General features: G+C 44.3%; 1 protein-coding gene across 6 annotated transcripts in view; it reads right to left on the bottom strand.

Moving 5' to 3' along the window:
- EVL (Enah/Vasp-like) overlaps window positions 1-22,616 on the bottom strand; it is a 195,030-nt gene extending 172,414 nt beyond the window's left edge. Inside the window, exon 1 of one of the 6 annotated variants that reach the window (XM_081949672.1) lies at window positions 22,057-22,616. In XM_081949672.1, coding sequence (XP_081805798.1) covers window positions 22,057-22,061 — 5 coding nt within the window. In that variant the 5' untranslated portion in view covers window positions 22,062-22,616. Of the gene's footprint in view, window positions 1-19,193; window positions 19,513-22,056 lie in introns of those variants that run through there. The other 5 variants (XM_081949670.1, XM_081949669.1, XM_081949673.1 and 2 more) reach the window with 5 other exon arrangements.
- Between the last annotated feature and the right edge of the window lie 2,164 nt (window positions 22,617-24,780).

The raw sequence follows: 24,780 nt of genomic DNA on the forward strand, positions 1-24,780 counted from the left end.
CAAACAAGTCTCTCTTGAAGGGCCAACATGCTGAATTTTGGATTCGTGTGATAAGTTACGTTGCAATTTAGAATCTATTATGTTGAATTTATTATAAGCAACTTAGAACTGAGGAGAAATTTCCTGAGTTAGAAAAATTAATCAATGGAACAACTTGCCTCCAGAAGTTGTGAATGTTCCAACACTGGAAGTTTTTAAGAAGATGTTGGATAACCATTTGTCTGAAATGGTATAGGGTTTCCTGTCTAGGCAGAGGGTTGGACTAGAAGACCTCCAAGGTCCCTTCCAACTCTGTTATTCTATTTGGATGTACATGCTAATTGTGTATGAACTAAGTCATTGATTTCTCTGTTGTTATTTCTTTGTATGCCACTTCTATACTACTCTATTTTTTCATACAAAAAAGATACCAAAATAGATGCAATTAGAAAAGCGATCCAAGACCACTATCTGACCCTAAAAGTTGTTGGAATAAAATGATGTTCACTGCTTTGGGGAATGCAAGCATGGTGGAGGCTTCTGTCACTTCAGTAGGCAAGGTGTTCTATAATGTGGGCCTACCACTGAAAAGGCATGCCTCCAGCTTAGCCTTACATGGGATGGTGATGTGAGACAGTTTCTCCCAGGATGAACACACAGTGCAGAGTAACTCTGGAAAGATGGCATTGCAGATACATTTATGGCTTTTTAAGTTAAACTGAGCATAGACGCCTACTGATCACCAATGAAATTTCTTCAACACAGGGGCCACTCTACTGAATTTATTTCCTCCAGTCAATAGCTGGGTTGCTACAATTTAGATCAATTGCAGCGTCTGAGTCATCTTTAATGGCATTTCCATGTAAACTTTGCTGCAGTAGTCTAATAGTTGATCACTGTTGCAAATGGTAATTCTGAGGCCAGAAGGACCCCTAATTTGTATACCAGAATTTTCAGGAGGAGGGCAAACCCATCTGAATCAATGGAAGGGGCAAGACCTAATCAGATCACTCATCTACAAACATCAGCTCCATTTCAAATTTTCCATCCGCACCTTAGCCTGGCACGGGATGATGATGTGTAATTGAACATGACAAAATACTGAAATATCTCATCCCCAACATGGCATATGCCCTCTTCTAGTAGTTTCACCTAGACACATAAGAGCATAGAGCACAACACAATAGGACAGCCATTGGCTCTTCTCTCCTGTACACTGACTGGTATCATACATTCATGTAGGAGATAAACCACTGAAATCACCTCCAACTCCAACCTTAACCTTAAGCCCAATTTGTCCAGCAAGATGCTGTTATTGATGTTATCAAACTTCATTCAAATATCTTCCAGTGCAGGTATGTCAGACTGAATATTGCTCTGTCCAATAACCACAGCAAAGCTCAAGGAATAGGTGAATTGGAACCTCTCCAGATAAGATGACAGGAGATTGCCCATCTGAGCTCTCCAGGGCTGCTCCTCACAAGGAAATTGCAGAGCAGTAATCTTCCAAGGATTAGCAATTTGCTTGCAACCACAGTGGAGATTTTTAAAAGGCATTAATTTCACAAATCTCACCTGACTTTCAGAAAAACAAGTTTGAAAATGCTGGATAAGTCTGCCTTCAATCCTGGATCAAAGAAAATTTGTATCATAAACTGAAAAATTTAAAGAATGTGAAATAAATAGTAAAAAGTTAAGAATTTTGATCTCATAAAGTTATAAACGGACTAAGAGTCCAAATAAAAGTGGAATATTGCAACAATTTACAACAGGATATTGGGATTAATTACAAAGTACAAACAGCTCCTTGTGGTTTTTACCAGAGAAAACGAAGGTAAGCAATTTTATGGACCCTAGAGAGTACTAAAAATTTTAGATAAAGGTTTACAAGCCTCTAAAATGTTGCAAAATATTACTATATAACAATGAAAACAAAAAGAACTGTTTGAAGAATGAAATTAGAAAATACTTCTAAGGATTTGTTCATAGATAAGATATGAGATATGGAATGCAGAGATATTTCTAACTTTAAAGAGGATGATGAGTTACTAAATTTGTTAATACTTGTGATGAAGGATGCTTTTTCTCCATCCCTATTCCTTCTACGGGCTGAGAAATCTCTTATCTGTCTGCTTTCCAGGTGGTGGCTCTTCCTCTTGTCTTCCAAGACTATTCTTACAGCTCTTACACCACTTCTATAATGTCACCATGTTATAAACCATGTCCAGAAGAAATGAAAATGTATCTCTCCCACCAAAAATATGAGGTTGTACATTTAAAAAAAAAAAAAACCAGTGATACCAATGTGCTTTTTGCAATGCACTACATATATTATGTACGTAAAACTGAGAGAGCCAGTTTCGTATAATAGTAGTAAAGGCACCAGGCTAGAAAACAGGAGATTGAGAGTTCTACTATCCCTTAGGCATGAAAGCCAGCTAAGTAACTTTGAGTAAGTCACTCTCTCTCATGATATCAGACTCAGGTAACAAGCCACTCAGTCAATTCCTGTCACAAGCAATGGATCAATATTTGGCTGATCAAAAAAAAAAAAGGTGGGTCCTGTGCTTGTGAGAAAATGCTAGAAAGGAAGGAAAATATATGGAAAATTGATCTCAAGCTTTTTGTTATAATTGGTTGGAAAAAAGGGTGAATGGGGGGTTATACTGAAACTCTTTGGACTTCAATGTACAACACTTCCTTGACAGTAGCAGTGACACAAGATTTTATGAATTCAATTTGTTTAATTCAGATAGTTTCCAAGCCAAGCACTTAATATTATAAATCTTTTTTCTTTTTCCCTTCTTCCTAGACATTTTGGAATTTGTGGATTTAGTGATAAACTGTACTTTTTTCTTGCTTGTTTGTTTTTTATGGTTTTGAAATTTAATAAAATCATATTTAAAAAAAGAAAACAGCAACAAATAAAAGCCAGGTGAATGAATGAGAGAACAAGTCTTTCCCTGTTTCATTTCATCATCAGAACAAGGTCTCTGATGAGGATGGGTGGCCTCTTAAGTGCTCTAGATCCCTTGTGTTACACTGATCAATAAAATGATGCTTAGAAGGACACAGGTACCCAGTGACATTTTTAAACAACAGTTCTCTTAGTGACTGTTCCAAAATACAATGCACTGAAAAAAGTGACTTATGACCGCAGCATTAAATGTGGTGAATGTGCAAAGCCATCTGTTCGGTGTGCCAAGTTAAGTCAAAGTCTTATCACTTTTGCAGCAACCAGAATCTTTTCAGTGAAAAGATTCCGTAAGGTTCTTTTAGGAAAAGTAATGTTTTAGATTTAGGCAAGAAAAAGAAAATGCACAGGTACAATATAGGTGGTACCTTGCTCAACAGTAGTAATTGTGAAAGGGATCTTGGAGTCCTAGTGGACAACCATTTAAATATGAGCCAGCAGTGTGCAGCAGCTGCCAAAAAAGCCAACACAGTTCAAGGCTGCATAAATAGAGGGATAGAATCAAGATCAGGTGAAGTGTTAATACCACTTTATAATGCCTTGGTAAGGCCACACTTGGAATACTGCATTCAGTTTTGGTCGCCACAATGTAGAAAAGATGTGGAGACTCTAGAAAGAGTGCAGCAAAGAGGAACAAAGATGATTAGGGGACTGGAGACTAAAACATATGAAGAACGTTTGCAGGAACTGGGTATGTCTAGTTTATTAGAAAGAAGGACTAGGGGAGACATGATAACAGTGTTCTAATACCTCAGGGGTTGCCACAAAGAAGAGGGAGTCAAACTATTTTCCAAGGCACCTGAGGGTAGAACAAGAAGCAATGGGTGGAAATTAATCAAGGAGAGAAGCAACTTAGAACTGAGGAGAAATTTCCTGACAGTTAGAACAATTAATCAGTGGAACAGCTTGCCTCCAGAAGTTTTGAATGCCCCAACACTGGAAGTCTTTAAGAAGATGTTGGATAGCCATCTGTCTGAAACGGTATAGGGTTTCCTGCCTAGGCAGGTGGTTGGACTAGACCTCCAAGGTCCCTTCCAACTCTGTTATTGTATTGTATTGTATTGTATTGTATTGTATTGTATTGTATTGTATTGTATTTACTGTCAGAGCTGAAATGTGGCATTAGCTTTTCATGCAATTGATTTTAATGCCAGGGAGAACAATAATTATAATAATCAATTCCAGCACAGACATTGTTTCATAACAAAAGTCAGGTTGAAAATATTTCAGAGGTGTATCAAAAGTTCCATTTCTACTAATCACAAAAGCTTAAAAATAACCACACTGGCTGAATTCATCAAATGAACTATGTTATGTTTAGCCATAACAAGTCAATTGAAATACAATGCATATGCTTTGGGAGGCTTGTAGAGTGCTCCTGGAGGCTGTGGGGGGTGGGAAACGAAAAGCCCTTTTTCGCTCATTTTTGCCCTCCCCAGGCCCCAGGAGCACTTTGCAGACCTCCCAAAGCCTATGCACATTCATTTTGTGAAGGGGGCGGGGTTTCAGGAGGCCAAAAATACTGTATTCAGTGTATAAGATACATCCAGATTTTCACCCTCTTTTTGGGAGGGAAAAGGTGCGTCTTATACTCCAAAAAATACGGCATAATTTTAAAGCTTTGCGAAAGGTCAATAGGGTTGGGGCCTCTCTAATTTCTAAGGGGAACCTCAACTCCAAACCCTGGCTTGAACTCTGCCTGAAAGGATCTAGATCAGCGGCCCCTGATCTTTTGGACAACAGAGACCAGTTCTGTGGAGAGAGGTTTTTCTGCTGACTGGAGGGGTGTGGTTTTTACATGTTGCCCGCATCCCGCAGATCGGGCTTCACTTGTTTGCGTGGCTTGGTTTCTGGCCCAGTGCCAGTCCATCAGGGGTTGGGGACCCTTGATCTAGATTATCCACTTCATCCAAAATCCTCTGCAGCTGCCATGCAACCATTCTCTCCACAATCTTCCCTAAGAAGGGAATATTGGAAACTGGACAAAAACTATTAAGCTTCATTGGGTCGAGCAATAGTCCTTTCAGGAGAGGGTGCATCACAGCCTCTTTAAGAAACAAATAAATGCAATAAATTAAATATAAATAAAATAAGTTAGTTATTTTACCCGTCAATGCCAAAAAAATTGACAATAAAACAAAAACTCCTCCAGTTTTCAACAATAGGAAGGTGGAATTAAATGCAACGTAAGAGAAATATTTTCTTGGCTTTTAAAAATCCCCGTACTTGAATGCCAAACCAATGTTTTAACCTCTAGAACTAATGTTATAGCATTAGCTAATTTCATTATTGCTCTCAGTAATATAGTTCAATTCTGACCAAAGAAAATTCAATTTCAGAGGACTATTCACTTCTGAGCAGCTCAGAAACCAAATATATCCACTTGGTCATTAACAGTTCTTTTAAATCTAAGACAATTTATTGACAATAAAAGGGGCTTATTTTCATTTCTTTTGCAATTACTTTACCATGGGTTTTTGAATATGTTCTTTAAAAGGCCTGTTGCTGCCTCTCAATGGCAACTTTTGTAATAGTTTATTAGCAAGCATATCCACAGACAAATGCCATATTCTGTTGGATTGCCAGGTATGAAAACCTAAAAGGCATTCAAGTTTTCAAAGTTTAGTTCAAGGATACATATATATTTATATATCAATCACCCATCACAGGGAATAATTAAAAAATAAACACATCTCAATTCTTTATTTTAATAATGTTTATATTACCCGAAATGATTATCTTAGTATAGACTCTACCCAATTACTTCAAAATTACTGGCCCACATTCAACCGTCAGAAAATTTTCCAAAGTTAATTTTTTAGTAGTTAATTTTATTGAAGAAAAAAAATTATTCCACAATCAGAAATACTAGTTAGCATTTAATTATTTACATGTATATCTATAAATCATCCTAAGTCAACATATTCACGACAGTTTTCCATACAGCATAACTACAAGCAGTTAAGAAAATCACAAAATTAAATAGCAAAGACAATGTAGAATGTCAGCCTATCAGAATAGTTTTTACTGCTTGAGAAAGTTGAGCAAAGTGAGAGCACCATAACCCAGTGGCCAAGGTGTTCCACAGCATGGGGAAAACCCCTAAAAGACCACAGGAGGAGTAGGAAAGCTTTCCAATCTTCTGAAGTAAATAGATGACCAGAATGGGTAAGAAAAAAAATCCTAAAACCAGTACCTTGAACTGGGCCTGCATCTTATCAACAATCAATGTAGCTATAGAACTCTGGTGTAATGCTATGAAATCTACTGCTCCATGTTGAGCCTTGCATTTGGGGTCACATACAGTTTTCAAGTCACTTTTAGGGGCACTGTCATGTGAGGTATGTTGCAGTAAACTAAGCAAAAGCGAGGTTGCAAAAGCTACATGAGTTTCCTCTCCGATCATTGTTTCCACTTGCTGTCAAGCAGGAGCAATAAAACCAGGAAGACTTCAGAGATGCAGATCTGTTCCTTCAATGGGACTGTGACTCCACTGAGAATTAACTTTGCAGCCATAATCAAGCCACTTTCATCACACAACAACAGCAGCAGCTGGGATTTCATTAAAGCTTGTTTTGACATTTAAGTAGACCTCAACTTACGACCACAATTGATCCCAAAATTTCTGTTGCTAAGTGACTTTTGCCCCTTTTTACGACCTTTCTTGCCACAATTGTTAAATGAATCGCTGCAATTGTTAAGTTAGTAACATGATTAAGAGAATCAGGCTTCCCCATTGACTTTGCTTGTCAGAAGGTCACAAAAGGTGGTAGCATGATCTATGGGACAAAAGGTGGTAGCATGATCCGTGGGACTGCAATCTTCAACAATATGAGTCAGTTGCCAAGCATCTGAATTTTGATCATGTGATCATGGGGATGCTAAAAGATATAAGTGTGAAAAACAGTCATAAGTCACTTTTTCCAGTGCTGTTGTAATTTGAAACGGTCCCTAAACAAATTGTTACAAGTTGAGGACTACCTGTATCTTGTTCCTTAGTAATCAGATCAGGATCTTTGGCCCTGTATAAGGTGATAATGTATTGTGAGCATATATTGATCCACATCGTGGAAGGCCACCTGGACGCCTGGATGGTGTGGATGACCTTGGTAGAGAGACTGTCCCTGCTCAGGAGATCCCTCTCAAGTGCCAGACAGCCAGCTGTAGCCACTGGGGCTCTGGATGTTGAAGAGCCTCCTGGCTGAGAGAGATTTATTTATTATTATTATTTATTCACATTTCTAAACCGCCCCCTCTCCCAAAAAGGGACTCGGGGCGGTGTACAGTCCACAATAAATCACAGATAAAATACAAATATAAATAGAACTATAAATATATGTATGTATGTGGAGGAGGTTAAAATTAAGAGTACTGTACAGAAGAATAAATATGAGGCTAAAAGCCCTAAAAACAATGAAAACTAAAACATTACCCTTAAAATAACCAGATGAGAATATACTACCAGGAGTTCATATATGTAACATTTATAATCATGCCAGGCCAGCTATTCGGAACAGGTGAGTCTTCCATTTTTGTCGGAAGGAGCGGAAGTCTGAGGTGGTTCTAATGTCGGGGGGGAGGTCATTCCAGAGGGTTGGGCCCATCACAGAGAAGGCTCTACTCCTTGGCGCCGCCCGCTGGCATTGCCTAGTGGATGGCACTTGGAGAAGGCCCTCCCTGTGAGAGCGGATTGGCCACAGGGATGTATGTGGGAGGATGCGATCCCGCAAGTAACTAGGTCCTGAGCCATGGAGCGCTTTAAAGGTAGTAATCAGGACCTTGAAACGCACCCGAAAAACCACAGGTAGCCAGTGCAGCTCGTGCAGGAGCGGTGTTACGTGGGAGTATCTAGACCTCCCCATGATAACCCGCGCGGCCGCGTTCTGGACTAGCTGCAGTCTCCGGGCGCGTCCCAAGGGAAGCCCCATGTAGAGAGCATTACAGTAATCTAGGTGAGACGTCACCAGCGCATGAGTGACTGTGCGTAGGGCATCCCGGTCCAGTAGGGGGCGCAATTGGCGCACCAGGCGAACCTCGTGGAACGCCCCCCTTGCCACGGCTGCCACATGGTCATCCATTGACACTCGGGCATCTAGGAGGACGCCCAAATTGTGCGCCCGTTCCACAGGGGGCAGTAGCTCGTCCCCTATGGCCAGTGATGGAGTCAGCTGGCTGAACCGAGGTGCCGGAAGCCACAGACACTCAGTCTTGGAGGGGTTGAGTTTCAGTCTGTTGTCCCCCATCCAGACCCCGATGGCTTCCAGACACCGGGACATCACTGCGACAGCCTCGTTGGGGTGGTTTGGGGTTGAAATGTACAGCTGCGTATCATCAGCGTACAGATGGTATTCAACCCCAAAACCACAGATGATCTCGCCCAGCGGCTTCACGTATGCATTGAACAGAAGGGGCGAGAGAACCGACCCCTGCGGCACCCCACAAGACAGTGGCCTCGGGGTCGATCTCTGCCCCCCTGTCAACACATATTGCATCCGGTAACACGGTGCCTCCGACTCCCATCCCCTCCAGCCGGCGCAGAAGGATACCATGGTCGATGGTATCAAAAGCCGCTGAGAGATCTAATAGGACCAGGATAGAGGAACAACCTCTATCTCTGGCCCTCCAGAGATCATCAACCAACGCGACCAAGGCTGTCTCAGTGCTGTGCCCGGGTCGGAAGCCGGACTGGCGTGGGTCTAGATAATCGGATTCATCGAGGTGACGCGGAAACTGCTGCGCCACCACATTCTCAACAACCTTCGCCAAAAAAGGGAGGTTGGAGACTGGACGATAATTAGCTAGCTCCATTGGGTGGAGTGAAGGCCTCTTGAGTAAGGGCCTCACCACCGCCTCTTTCAAGACGGTAGGTAAGGATCCCTCACCCAACGAGGCGTTCACCAGGCCCAGAAGCCAGCCTCGTGTCACCTCCCAGGATGCCAGTACCAGCCAGGAGGGACACGGGTCCAATGAACATGTGGTGGGTCGCAGCCTTCCACGCAACCTGTCTAAATCCTCGGGGGCAACAGAGTCAAACTCCTCCCAGAGTGGACTCACAAGACTCACTGTTGACGGCCCGTCCAGACCACTGGAGGGGGCCCATCCACTCCGGATCTGAGCGACTTTGTTCTGCAGATATTCTCCAAACTCCTCTGCTCTACCCTGTAAGGGTGCCCCCCGCGTCTCTTGCACCAAGAGGGAGCGGGTGACCCTAAACAGGGCGGCAGGGCGGTTATCCGCAGACGCAATAAGAGCGGCACAATGTCTACGTCTGGCCGCTCTCAATGCCACAAGGTAAGTCCGTAAATAGGCTCTTACCTGTGTTCGGTCAGACTCGGAGCGTGAGGACCTCCACCTGCTCTCTAGATGTCTCCTCTGGCGCTTCATCACCCTCAGCTCCTCGGTATACCAAGGAGCCCGGGTGGGTCGCTGCCGTAGGAGAGGTCGCAAAGGCGCAACCCGGTCCAAGGCCCCAGCCGTCGCCCTATTCCAGGCGGCCACTAGGTCCTCCGACCGAGCGCGGGTCGGGGCTACAGGTAGCGGCCCAAGCTCCATCTGGAACCTAACTGGTTCCATCAGATGCTTGGGGCGGTACCAGCTTGGTCAACCGGTTCCGCCTCCTTGCGGTGGGGGGTAGCGCCAGGGAAGTCTAGCCGGAGACAAGAGTGATCTGACCATGACAGGGGAGTGATGTCTAAGTCCCCTATTCCCAGATCACTCGTCCACTGCTCAGATACAAAAACAAGGTCCAGTGTGTGGCCACCTTCATGTGTGGGGCCCTGAATTAGTTGGGTCAGGCCCATGGCTGTCATGGAAGCCATGAACTCCCGAGCCACCTCAGATGCTGCTCCCATCGACGGCAGGTTGAAATCCCCCATAACCAAAAGTTTGGGGATCTCCACCGCCGTCTCCGAGATCAGCTCGAGGAGCTCGGGCAGGGCTGCTGACGTATAGCGAGGAGCCAAGTATACAATCAGCAAACCCCACTGCCTCCCTGGGCCCCATTTCACACCAAGTGACTCACACCCGGGTATCTGAGAAACAGTGAACTCCCTCGGCTCTAGACCATCCCATATAACCACCGCCACCCCTCCACCCTTACCCAGGGCCCGAGGCTGATGAAATGCATGGAAACCTGGTGGGCACATTTCCACGAGGGGCAAACCACCCTCGTGACCCAACCAGGTCTCTGTTATTCCTGCAAGGTCCAGCTCCCCCTCAGAGATCAACTCATTAATGAGGGGGGCCTTGTTGGTCACGGACCTTGCATTGCAAAGCATCAGCCGCAGGCCCTGTCTCTGTAGATCCCGACCACCTAGGTTGCAGGGGTTGGTACAAACGACCGGGCGTAGCCAGCAGCCACGGTCTCCCAACCGACCTTGTGATCTTCTCTTGTCCTCGCATCCCCCCTCCCCGCGACCGTTGTAATAAAACAACCCTCTACTGGAATAGTTTGTTCCCTCTCCCCCCTACTCCGCTCACTTCCCTCCTGGACTCACCTGTTCGTGTGGCACTGGCTTCCCTCCTGGCCTGGTTATCCCCCCCCCTTCCCAGAACCTCCTAAAAACAGTATAAAACATTTTGCTAAAAAGCCCCTCAGCTTCCTCTTCTTCCACCTCTCGGGGTTCACGAACCCGTCATCAAGGCTGGCCCTTGAGAGAGCCAAGGGCCATACCTGCGAGACAGGGGCCTCCTGCAGGCGAAGCAGGTCTGTCCTCGAGTAAATTGATAGGTTGTTGACCATCCCGATAGGGTAGGGGTGCAGATGATATAACAGTTAATAGTTAAAAACCAGTGGGCTAGAGTCTCAATGGAGGGCGGAGGGTTTTTCAATGTCCAGGTGGTACTTAGAACTTGGAGAGAAAGGGGGGGGAGAGCAGGCCATGATTAAATATCCCAGATGGTGGGGGGAAAGGCAAAGGTGGTAAATGGTAAATGGTGGCAAAGGATAGGTGATAGTTCCATTCATCTGTTTCATGGTGGATGTGCCCCCCCCCCCCGATGGATGGGGGGGCATTCTTGGCCCAGCTGCTTGGCTCCCAATGTTAGTCCGCTCAAGCCAGCAGGGGCCCGGGAGGGGGGGAATGGGAGTAGCCAGAAGCAAGTAGCCAGGAATGACAAGATGACAAAATATCCCAATATCCCAAGGGGTCCCTGGCTGCAACTTCCTCCATTCAACCATCGTCGCAGCCATCTCCCCTTGTCTCTTCCAGCAGCCTCCGGCTGCCTCCCCGTCCTTCTCACCTATCAGATGTTTCCTGTTTCTCTCCCTCGGGTCCTTTGATGTTTCAGGGATCTCTCCGGTGCCTCCAATGCCTCCGGGGCCTCTCACCCCCTTCTTCTCACTCTCCTTCAGCTTTTCCGGCTCTTTTCCGGCTCTTTTAGGGTTTTTCGGTGTTTCTCTTCTATTCTTGGTGTTTCTCAGCGTTTCGCGCCGTCACCATTGCTTTTTCCTTGCCGGTGGCTGTTTGCAGCCGTTTGCAGCCCTCCAGTCCTCTCCTCCCTCCGGTCTTCACCGACCACCCTGGTGGGCCAAAACAAGCCCGAAACATGCCTGGGTGGTCGGGCTATCGAACTCTCGCCCCCCTCGGATGATACGGGGGCCGGCAGCAACCCTTAACCGGGCGGGAGCTCCATGGTGTTCTTGGAGCTCAAGAGACGCCCGCCATCATCATTGGAAGCTCCTCCTCCTCCACAAGAGATCTTGTGCAGAGGGATCCGCCAAGGAGGGTTGACAGAGAGTCTCACCAGATCGGCAAACCAGGTTCTCCTGGGCCAGAACGGTGCCACAAGAAAGACCTCTGCTTCCTCCAACAGGATCTTCCGGATGACTCTGGGAAAGAGAGGCAATGGCGGGAACGCATACAACAGTCCCCACGACCATGGGCAGTGCAAGGCGCTGACTCCCTCAGCTTGCGGATCATGAAACCAACCTGGGAAGGTGCATGTTGGCTGGGGTAGCACACAGGTCAACCAGCGGACAGCCAAACCTCTGGGACAGGTGTTGGAATAGTTGCAGATGTAGTCACCACTCCAAGTGGTCGACCGTGGCCCTGCTCAGCCAGTCCGCCTGGATGATGCTTACTCCAGAGATGTGCTCCGCCTGTATCGATTGGAGGTGTTTCTCCACCCACCGACCCAGGGCGTTGGCTTCTGTCATCAGGGATCTGGAGCGAGTGCCCCCCTGGAGCACTCGCCTTTGTCACTACATCGTCTGTAAGCATTCTCATGTAAAGTCCCTGAACGTTGTGGCGGAAATGGATGAGGGCCAGCCTGACTGCTCTCAGCTCCAGCCAATTGATGCTGTGAGAGGCTTCGGCTGAAGACCACCTGCTCTGCGCAATTTGATTGCGGAGGTGGGCTCCCCAGCCGTAAAGGCTGGCATCCGTCGTGATGGTGAGATGGACCAGCTCCCTGAACGGGGTGCCCCTCTCCAGGGCTGGAGACAGCCACCACTTGAGGGATTGACCTACCTTCGGGGAGACAAACACCAACCTTGTCAAGCTGCTCTCGTTGGCCCTCTGGTAGGGCAGCAGGAGCCACTGCAAGGGACGAGAATGGAGTCTTGCCCACGGAACAATGAAGAGGCAAAATATCATCTTCCCTAGGAGTTGCGACAACTGCACAACCTTGGCATGAGGGGATTGCTGCCACCAGTAGGACCCTTTCTTTGAGGCTCGCTACCCGCTCTGGGGACAGGAAGACCTGGCAGGTCACGGTGTCGATGATGGCGCCCAGGTGCTGCAACCTGGTCGTTGGTTGAGGATTACTTTTCTCCAAATTTATGGAGAAGCCGTGGTCCTGGAGGACCTCCATGGTGTACCTCAGGTCTTGAATAGCCTGCTGTGGCAATGACCACTGGATGAGGACGTCGTCTAGGTAGCAATGGAGCTGCACTGGATGAGATCTGAGGAAGGCTGCCACTGCCGCAAGGATCTTTGTAAACGTCCTGGGGATCGATGACAGGCCGAACGGCAAGGCCCGGTACTGGTAATGGCAGCCGACATAAACGAATCTCAGGAACCTGCGGTGAGCTTTGCGAATGGGGACGTGGAGGTAGCCTCTTTGAGATCTATGGAGGTTAAGATGTCTCCTGGCCTGATGCAACCCAGGATGGACTGCAGAGATTGCATCTTGAATCTCCAGTAAGTTATGTGATAGTTTAATCTTTTTAGATCTAGGATTCCCCTCCACCCACTGGAGCTTTTGGGAACCAGGAACAGAATGGAGTAAAAGCCGGTTCCTTCCTGATCTGATGGAACCGGTTCTATGGCTCTGATGTCCCTGAGATGCCGGATCTCCTGTTCCATGAGAGCCCTTTTGACGGGACACGAGGGAGTGGGACAACGGATGAAGTGATGGGGGAGGGGAGAGAAACTCTAAGGTCAGACCCAAGCGGATTGTCTGTAGGACCCACTGGTCCGACGTGATCTCCCATTGGGCGTGGAACAACTGGAGACGCCCTCCTATGGGAGTATCCAGTGGTGGTCACTTATATCTTTTGAAAGGTCAGGAACCAGACCCCCCTCGAAAGGGACGCCTGGAGAAATTCTGCTGGTGACCTCTGTCGTGAAATGGTTGACAGTCCTGGGACCTGTCAGCCTGCTGAGAGTATGGCCGATGGAAGGGAGCGGAGCTGGTGGAAGGCTCCGTGTTCTGAAAGGGCTGCCTCCTTTAGTGACCGATGGCATTACCTTCTTTTTGTCCTTGTTTTCCACAAGGACCAGATCCAGGACCTCCCCAAAAAGCTTGTCCCCTTTAAAGGGGGCAGAAACAAGCTTCCACTTGGAACGCATATCGATGTTCCAGTGCCTGAACCACAAGAGACGACGGGTAGTGACATTGGACGGCAAGGCCCTGGATGCAAACTTGGTGGTGCTCAGGGTGGCATCGGCGGTATGCTCAGTAGCCATCACAATCTTATTGACAGCCTGCCTTAGTTTGGTATCTCCGGCCGAAAGTTTGGTGAGCAACTGTCTCAACCAGAGAAGGGCAGCCCTAGAAAGGAAGGACGCAGAGGCGGACGTTTTGATCGCCCAAGCAGCTGCCTGATGAGTTTTATGGCAGGCATTCTCTGTTTTCTTGTCCTCTGCCTTGAGTCCCTCCAGTAAATCAGGGGGCAGCACAGAGGATGAGGTAAGAGCTGCCACAGGAGGATCAATGGGAGGTAATTTAAGCAAGTCTTCCAGACTGGCATCTACTGTGTACAATTTTTATCATTACCACTGGGAGTAGCAAGGGTGGCCAGTTGCGCCCATTGCTTTTGTACCACATTCAGAAAAAGCTTGGGAACTAGCACTATCTCTTGGGCCGACACAGGCTCCTCAAAGCAAACTAATTGTCTTCTGCAAACTCCACTCTCCTTTCGCTCCTCTTTTATTTCCTCTGGGATGGGCCATTCATTGTACACCTATGGCCTTACTCCCAAGTCAACCCCTGTTCTTTAACTATTCCCTTTCATCTGGAAACTCTGCGCATGCACACACTGGGAACAGCTCTTTGTCTGCCTCACTGATGTCTGACTCTGAAGGCAGCTGATAACTGGCATACGGCGCTAGCCCCCTCTCTGCCTCTGACACAGATCCCTTCCCCAGACTCCAGGACTGGCCCATGTTCCTCCCCAACCTCCCCACTGTCCGAATCTGCTGCCAGCTCTGCTGGCTGCTGGTGGACCACAACATTTTCAAAGTGTGATCTGGAGACCAATGGGATCTCTGAGAAGATTTCGGGGCATCTGCAAAGTTGAGTAAATAATTTTAAATAAATATTTAACACACAAATCAAAGCTCTCTGGGGTCCTCAATAATTTTTAAGAAAGTAAAGGGAAAGTAAAGATTGGGCTGAGAGAGAATGATTGATCCAAGTTACCCAGCCAGCTTTCATGCATAAGGCAGTCATCGTTTCTGGCTTCTAGGCCAGCATTTTAGTTTTTGCACTAGACTATGATTGTCTCATTTTGAAAAACTATTTTATAAGCTGGTTTGTAAAACCTAATAATTGATTTAAATTGTGGAAAAGATCTTTGTTTCATCCTTTACACTTTCATCTTAACTCTTGACATTCAATTCTACTGTACTGTACTCAAAAAAGTGTATTGTTGCTTCTTTTAAAATCCCTTGCCTTCAACTTATCCATCTGAATTTTTGCAATGGGTATTCCCAACACCAAGGCAAAACTTTATCACATTCTGTTTCTACACACACACACACACACACACACACACACACAAATTGTACAGTTCCAAAAGCTTGGTTCCTTTAAGTCCAACAGTTTTAAAGGAATAGAGCACAAAAATCAATTTATATAAAAACTGGAACTCTTTCTCGCTAGGAAAGGTCTGGTTTTCCAGAATACCCCATTCTAATACTGCACAAATGTTTCAAACATTTATGTTTAATCCACATGAATAAACATACTATGAAAAACTTCACTATGAATTCAGCTTTTAAGTGAAAATGAACTACCTTTGACATGATCCAGCTTTGACTAAGTAACTTTAGAGTTCTTGATTTAACTCCAATACTGATTGGGTGCCCTCTGCACAGGTTTAGTAAAAGGGAAGAAAAAATAAGAACGTATTTATTTTAATTAAAGACAAATATCAGGAAATAACGTGCAATTAAGAATCAATACCTGGTAGCTTTTCTTCATTGCAGTTTGCCACAGTTTAAGTCTACTGAGTATTAATTCACATACTGTAGTCGCACTGCTTTTGTTATCTGAATATGTACTCAGAAACATGTTGCCAAATCTTAAGTGAACTGTCTGTTTACACAGCAGGGAGCTAAATCCATGCCAAGATGTTTCTTCCCAGAGCTTTTTGGCACCTCCGTTACCTCAAGTATTTTGCTTGTTTGCCACTGTTGCCGGTGATTTTTGCTCTTCTTTATACACGCTCTTTACTCTTTTTGTATTATGCATTGTTTGCACATTCTCCTGTCTTTTAAAGTTACTATATAACGTTTATTATTCAGGGTTATTTTTCAAGTTTTCACTTATGTTTTATCTTTTTTAAGCCACCCAAACTATTGAGGGAGCGGATGACATACCAACACTTTAAATAAAGGGCATATTGAAGCAATCCATCTCCCTGATCACTACAAAATGCTTAGCATTCACAAACAAGATGCAAAAATATTCCAGCTTGTCTAATATGTTATCATTTTTAATAGTCAACTCAAGATTTACAAGGGTGGTGGACAAGCTTTTGAGTTTCCAACAATTCTCCCTAGAGTAAGACCTTGAAAATAAAATTAAAAAACCACACATTTATTATTTTGGAAATTTATTGGCCTAATAATGATATTTCATTAAGGCAGGGGTGTCCAAACTTGGCAACTTTAAGACTTGTGGACTTCAACTCCCAGAATTCCCCAGCCAGAGCTGGCTGGGGAATTCTGGGAGTTGAAGTCCACAAGTCTTAAAGTTGCCAAGTTTGGACACCCCTGCATTAAGGTTTTCCTCTTGTGGTCCAACAAGCTAAGGGTTTTTTAATGAATGTAGTTTTTAATGATAGTAGACTTGGATGGCAAGTAGACAGACAAAGCATTTTGTTCATTAATCAGAAGTATAAGAGTTGAGCACCAAGCACCCAGGTTTACAAATATTTATATCCTGAAATTATAATAATCTACAATTGATTTCTAATGCAACTTACAGCAAATCAATTCAAAGATCATGCTGAATCATACTTTATTGGTATATAAACAGGAAACCTTTCTTACCAGCAAATTGCCTATATAATATTATCTGCCAATAGACCATAGAGCTCTTTCATTGGAGCACTTTAATGTTTTGCCCTCTGCTGTGCTGAAAGGAATATATAACAATATTCCCTTTGTAAAGAAACTATATAGTTTTTTTATCTTAATGTCATTCTGCTATATTTTACCTTCCTCTTCAAACGTATCTCCAACTCTGCTATTCTAATCCCACACCCAGTACTTTCTTTGGAGACTAAAATTGCAATTGCATACTCACTAATTTGGTAGTAAGTTATAAACCGATATCCACAATAGTATACAAAATCCAAATAGAGATCTCTGTCTTTGGAGCTTTGAAATAAGATCTCACAATCAAAATGTGAAGATTTGGTACACCCAGCATCCTAAGTTATAATGTGTTTTATTTGGTTTTTGACACAGTGTATGTGCAATCCTAGCCACTGTAGTTTGTTCAATAAACCAAAGTTTAATATGTTTAGTTCAACGATGAGAAAAGTAAAGTTCTACATTTTGGCAAGAAAAACCAAACACACAGGTATAGAATAGGAGGTACCTGGCTCAATAGGTGTAACTGCAAGAGGGATCTTGGACTCCTAGTGGACAATCACTTAAATATGAGCCAGCAGTGTGCGGCAGCTTCCAAAAAAGCCATCACAGTCTTAGGCTGCATTAACAGAGGGTAGAATCAAGATCAAGTGAAATGTTAGTAGTGCTTTATAAAGCTTTGGTAAAATCATACAATAGTGCATTCAGTTTTGGGCGCCATGATATAAAAAAGATGTTGAGGCTCTAGAAAGAGTGCAGAGAAGAGCAACAAAGATTAGGGGACTGGGGGCTAAAACAAAATGTTGCAGAAATTGGTTATGTTTAGTTTAATGAAAAGAAGGACTAGCAGTGTTAGATAGCAGTGTTCCAATATCTAAGGGTCTGCCACAAAGAAGAGGGGGTCAACCTATTCTCTGAACTCATGAAGGCAGGACAAAAAGCAGTGGATGGAAAATAATCAAGGAGAGCACCAACTTAGAACTAAGAAGAAAAATCCTGATAGAATAATTAACCAGCAGAAAGACTTGCCTCCAGAAATTGTGGTTCTCCAACACTGGATGTTTTTAAGAAGAGATTGAACAAGTCTTTGTCTGAAATGGTATAGGATTTCCAGCTTGAGCAGAGGGTTAGACCCAAAGACCTCTAAGGTCCCTTCCAACTCTGTTATTCTGTTAATATATATCATGGCTTAGCACTGTAGGAACTCAGTCCATATCCATCATCTTTTACTGTATGTTAAAGAAAAACAGTTTGGTTTTTGCCTTCACACAGTGTATCATTCTCAGTAAGGATGAAGTTAAAACACTGCCTTCTCTGTGTATGCCAGGAGATCTAGGAGAGGAAAACAGTTGGTGGCAACTACAGACAATGCCTGGCTATCAAGGCTTGCCAAGATTGTGAACCCTCTGTCAACATTACAGAGCCAGCTTTAGAGTCTATAAAAAGAAGAGAAAGCCTTCACATGCATGAATATAAGAGGTCAGCTATTTTGTGATCAGATAAAACAAGGTTTGACTCCTATGCACTAAGTAAGCCAACCTTCAGTGGATGCTCATGAAAATAATAAATATTTTCCTTTCTCTACCAAATGACTTTTTAAGCATTCTGCTGACCATCACCCCTAGAAGACATGGGTAAAATGAAACCTTTGAGAGGCAGCCTAATTAGCTCATGTACTGTCAGAGGTAGCAAAAGACAAGACTTACACATTACACATACATATGTAGTCTATGGAGTTCCATATCAGTGCACTATTTTCTGGGTTGCCTGCAGCTTTTAATAAACTCTGGCATACTCTGTCATACCAATGTAAGTAATGATGGGCAATCATGCCAAAACATACCATCCACTCACATGATATCTATTCATCCAATTGAAGGACTGAGACACAATGATACTTCAGTGTCCTTTATTCCTGGAATGTCCAGTTCCTGTCTAATAAATAACCTGTGACTAGCAAGCAGCTGCAGAACATTCTGACATTTCAGAATGTGCTCCCATCATAGTCATAATTATGTCCTGGGAATCAACTAAAGGGGTACCTCAATAGACAAAATTCAACAGACGCAAAAACCTTCGACTGCCATTTCATTTTTATCTTGCCCCAAGAGGCTTCCATATAAATTATGAAATGCCACAAACAGTGGCAATTATACCAGTTGCATGGAGTTTGCATTTTAAACCCAAAGCTTCAAAAATAACTCCATTCCAGAATTTTTCCTAAAGGTACATGCTTAGATAATGCAGGGGGGGGGGATGTTGGGTTCACCTATTTGTACAAGTGGCAAACTCTCAAAACAACAACAATAACAATCAGGATTTTTGTGCCATTTATTCTCTGTCTGATAAGAAAAAAAAGGCAGAGACTGTAGTGCCATTGGCAAGAAAAATAACAATAACATAAATCCAGAAACAAGCACATGTATAAGCAAATAAAGACCACCATCATTATATATAAGACCTTAATTACAGACCTCATAATAGACTCTGGACCAGAAATCCACAGTGGCACATCTTTTCTTAATAGTCCCATCTCTTCCTATGCGGTATTATTGCTTCCAATAGAAGAGAACATACGGTAGGTAGCTCAGTATATCAATGCTGCCTGTTGACTTGGTTTTTTTTTCCGCTGCACCCAATCTGCCCCATAGTTCAAGAAGATATTCAGTACATAAGGAGGTTGTATACAGATTGCTCTAGTAACTGTTTATATTTCCAGAAAGCAGCATTGGAAAAATAATGAGAAGATCTGAAGATTAGCAGCATTTGAGGGATCATCACTTAGTTCAATGCTAGAACCTACACCTTTTCCTTTGGTACCTAACAATGTCATCTACCTAAATTGGTCCTGCAAGACATATATAGTATATAAAGCTTAAACTACATATCTATTCTCAAATACGAAGGAAAATGCAGGATTTACACTACAGTATGCAGAGAAACAGATACACGACTTCAATGAATTACCTTCCAAGAGATAAAGGAAGGAGTCTTAGCACTGTCAGTTAATGCATGGCAACAGAGATGAAGGAAAGGCACACCCACATTCATGGCAACAGAAAGAAGCAGTACATTTTCCCTGCCTCTGTTGCCATGCATATATTCTGTTTTCTCCGCATGAACCATTCCGTAATCGTTATTTGGAGTATAAAAGCCTATTTTCATTGTTCCCTTCTCTCCCGCTCCCCATGTAACCACCAATTGATAAAACAATTTACGTATGCTGAGCAATACTAAAATCACATGCATACAGAACTGAGAGGTCTCTTTATTAATTACATACACAAAGAGCTCTTTCCCACAACTCAGTTTAATGCTTTGCTCCCATCTGAGAATCATCAGAAACCTAAACTTTAAAGCCTTTCCTACTGTTAATTCTAACTGCCTCTGTTCTGGCTTATAGTCAGAAGACAATGTTCTCATTTCCCACGTAAGGAAGGCTACTTTCTCCTTCCAGTTTCTTAATATCATCAGCTGGAGGGAAACCATCTATCAATCACAACATTGATCCACCTAATGATAGGTTTGACACATGGCTAAATCCGTAGGTTTAGCCATCTCTCAAAACATGCCCTCCACTTTCACCTGCAATCTCTTCAAGTCTGTAGAGGGTGGGATGGGAACAGCTTCCTATAGCCCAGATCTGCTGTAGGCCAATTAGTGCAATTAATTCAAAACAGCAGCTTGGTGGGGATTACAAAAACCCACTCTTTTCTGCTGTTTGTGATGTAACTCCACCACCCCGGAAGAAGAACATGGAATTTATTTTTTGAAAGCAATCAAAACATTAGGTGGAAGAAGTGGGAGACAGATGCACTAAGAAATTCAAATAGAGATCTAATCTTTTATGATCCTTATGCAATTCCATCCTCACCAATGCTGGTCAACTATTATTTGGGCTGTTCCAAACTGGGGTTGATAAAGGAACCTAATATTTACAATCCTGCTTCCCCATGGACCACTTCACAGAACCATCAACCAAATTATTTTCTCCATGCAAAACTTCCACAGCTAGTTAGATGCTCAAGAAAAAAAAACATTCAATAGTTAGCACTGATTTGTTTACCTAAAAGCATGCTATGTGGTTATTTTATTTTGGGCTAAACAGGACATATGATCTTCCTGATTACAACACGGCATGCGAACAAGTAATTATAGTTTGTTCAACAAGTTAGATTTTTTTTAAAATACTAAATTATTGTTAGTATAAACTCAGGCAATCTGTCATACTAGCTTAAGACATGACAGACTATGCTAAACCACTCACAAGCATTGCATCCATCTTCTCATTTGGTGAAAGACTGAAGGACCCAATAATCTTTCTTTCACCGAAGGGAAGAAACTACACAAAATGACATGGTTTACATTTCTAGGACAGGCTCCAAGCCTGCGCCCACTTGGAAGTCATTCCTCTTTAATGCCAGCTGCCATGATTTTGTTGCTATTCTTTGAGGCCAATGTATTTCCACTATGTGCACTCACAGTAAAGCTGAATTACCTGAAGGGGAAATACACTGTTTTCCCAACTCTGAACAATGCCCATCTTCCAAAGGATTGGGTTATGCGCTAAGCGCATGAAGGACCTTAGTTTTGATAATATGAACATACATGTGATCAGATGCAACTCACAACAGATGTAAGTTTTCAGGGGGGCAACAGACCAGGAAAAAAAACCCCACCACTTTTTTGACAGCTCTGCAGAAATCACCAAGAAATCTAAGTAAAGGTTTGCCCCATACCACAGAGAAAGAAGCTTGGCCATCCGCAAATGCTTGACAAATTCTAGAGAGCTAGTGTGAACCTGTCACACCTGCAAAAGACATCACATGGTAGGGCCTTTAGATTTACCCTACGAAGACTTTAATGAACTAGAGAAGACAACTCACAAGATGCAGGTGTCACCCCCACCATACCCTGCTGGCCACGGGGATGCCACAAAGGATTCTTTTTGTCTCTCACAGCTGCGGATCCCGCCCGCTATTAAAGGGCACAGGAGCAATGGCTAATTAAAAAGAGAGAGAGTTGGCAGTTCTATTCATGTTCTCCATGGAAGCGGATACAGAAGGCTCAATTCCGCCTAGACTGAAGCTCTCTGGAAATTCTAGGCCAGAGGCGAAGAGGAGACTGCAATGCACACGTGTCCTTGCTAGAGGCAGACCCAAGAATCCCGCTCTTACACCGCTCCGCGCATACTCCTCTGAAGGGCAGAAACCGGCGTTACTTGCACCTGCCCGCTGCCAGGTGAAAGCGCCAGCCCTCCTTTCCCCGAGGAGGAGGAGGAGGGGGAGAAGAAGAAAGAGAGCTCGAGTACCCGCGCCTCAGGCTCGGACGACTCACCTCATTTTCCCCGCAGCTGAGCTTTGCGCAGCCGTTTCTAGCCAGCCGCCTTTCCCCCCGCCGCACAGCGGGAAGTTTCCCCGCCCCGGCCCGGGATTCGGCGACGCTCCTGCGGGCAAAAAAAAAAAAAAGCGGCAGCAGCTGCTACTCTGGCTGTCAGATGCTCAATGGAAGAGCGCCCGAGAGGAGGAAGAAAAGCCCGCCGAGCGCTGGCGACTTCGCTCTTGCATCTGCTCTTCAATTCTGCCGCCTCGCTCGGCTCCTCCGGCTCGCAGGCAGTGGCATCTTCTTACCTCCCCCCCACCGGCCAAGGGCGCTAGCTGGGGAGCCGCTCCTCGGCGCCTGGCAGCTGGTCCAGGGCCCCGGCCATCTCCCCCCGCCGTATTCCCGGGATGTGGCGAGGCAAGAGTGGGCGTGGGACAAATCGCTGGCGAGGGAGGAGGAGAGGGAGGAGGAGGCGGCGCACAAAGCCCGCGGGGCTCTGCTGCCCACTGCTGCCGAGACACACTTCCGCCAGCCTGTCTGCCGCTGCTGCAGCTCTCACGAGCACCGCGGACCAGGCAAGCCCATCCAGGCACGCGCAAAGGGGAAAACGCACGCGGAACGTTTCTGCAACACACACAAACACCGGCAAGCGCGCACGCGCCTGTCGGTACGAGCAAGGTGCGGGCGCCCTTCCGCTTCGCTTTGTAGGTCTGTGCCGGTTGCTTCTTTTAAAAAGGAGTCGCCGCTCCGCGGCTGGTATTTTCGGTGCAATTAATGCAGAATCTTAGGGTGCCCTATTTAGAGCATTTTATGTCTGCGGAAACTTTCGTGGGCTCTTGCAGTTGTTTTATTCCTTAAAACAAAGGGTGAAATTCAGCAGGTTCTGACAGGTTCTGGAGAACCTTTTGAGTAGTTCAGAGAACCGGCAAATATCATCTCTGGCTGGTCCCAGTGGGGAGGGCCACGCCCACCAAGCCACACCCACAGAGCCGGTAGTGATTTTTTTTGAATTTCACCACTGCTTAAAACCGATACAAAATGTGATGCTGCGTGTATACTGTTTAGCTCTCTCCAGTCTGCCTGTCTTGTGCCTTACCAGTTGGTATGTGATTTACCTCAAAACCAAACACTATGGCTAGGAAGCCATTGGAGCTGAAGTTGCTTCAAAATCAGTAGTTCCAGTCAGTAAAGGTTATTTCTTTGCCTTGAGCATTGAACAAAATAGATCCCATTTTAATAGCAGTAGTGGAACTACGTGCTGAGATGCAATTACAAACTTTAAGCATTTAAAATGCAGCAATTTGTATTTTCAATGGGTGTTATCCGGTTGAGTTAAAATGTCCTGAATTGGTAAGTGTGTGTACTATGTGTGTACATATAATGTATATAATCCACTGATGCTTTTGGCAGAAAAGGAGAACAAAGTATTATTTCATTTTAATGGGTTTATTCTTGTATATCAGGGAAAATGACTCTTTTAAGATGTGGTAACAGTTGGTGCTAGTGAAGAAATAGTTTCCATTTGCTGAATGGAAGAGTCTCTTCTAAGTAGCTGCTACATAGGATCAAAGAAGAAATGTGGGATGGAATCAAGTGTCTTCCAGGTGACATCTGGCCCAAGCCTTTAAAGTGCCACAAGAACATGCCTACACGATCTGTAACATAATTCCAGAGATCATAAAAGATGACAGTCTATAGCTCAGAAGACTTCAAAAATATTTTACTCAATTAAGGAAAAAAAACATATGAAATGCAGAATTCAGAGGGGTGCAAAGAATATCTTGAGGGTGTCAAAAGATTTGTGAAATATGCCATTTTTGTGAGTATGAAAATCCAACACAATGTAGTGTGACATGTGAATTTCTATCTCAAACCATGTGCGTGCCCGGAATCATTCTCATGCCAAAGCTGCTTTGGCGCTCTTAGGTCACTATAAATTGAGCAGTTTTAAAGGCACTACATATTTTAAAGGTACAATAAACAGACCAAACTGTCCCTGATATTTTTGTAGAATGCCTAAAATCAACAACTGGTCAAGAAAAAGGCTCTTGTAGCAACTGATTCCATCATCCTTACTTGATTCCATTTTCTGGATTGGTTTGATTGGAAAATCAAAGGCAACTCCGAAGGAGTTCAGAAGATCTCTGGAAACTAAGTGATGCCGATTGAGGCAAACTCTGCCCTTTATGTAAATACTGGTAAGGTCTCAGCTTTTAAGGTCATGGTCTTGAGGATAGAGATAGAAGAAGGAACTGCTATATTGTAGTACTCTCGTACCAATCTATGATATAGCTACATCTGATCACTACATTTCAAAAGGAATAGAATAGTTTGAAAAAGGGCAAAAAAACCAACAACACTGATATGTACAATTATTTTCCACTGCATGGTGAAAGTACACAGCTTTTTTTCTCTTCCCCAAAAATGCCAGCCAATAAGGCTTTTTAGAAGACAACAAGAACAAAGTATTTCTTCACATGACATATAATTAAGGTGTCAAATTCATCACATGGCATGGTAATGGCCACTCACTTAGATGGTTTGATACATCCATGGAGGAGAAATCTATTAAATGCTAGCAGCAGTCTCTTCTACTAATTACAAAGGAATACCAGTTGCAAAGGAACAGAGTTGGAAGGCCTCTGTTCTTTCTTGAGAGCACCCACAGGTAAATGAAGGGCCACTGTGAAAAACAGTATGGTGGACCATATTGATTCTATGGATTAATCCAGAAGAACT

The sequence above is a fragment of the Natrix helvetica genome (assembly GCF_964273705.1).
Source record: "Natrix helvetica genome assembly, chromosome: 1".
In the NCBI taxonomy this organism is placed as follows: domain Eukaryota; kingdom Metazoa; phylum Chordata; class Lepidosauria; order Squamata; family Natricidae; genus Natrix; species Natrix helvetica.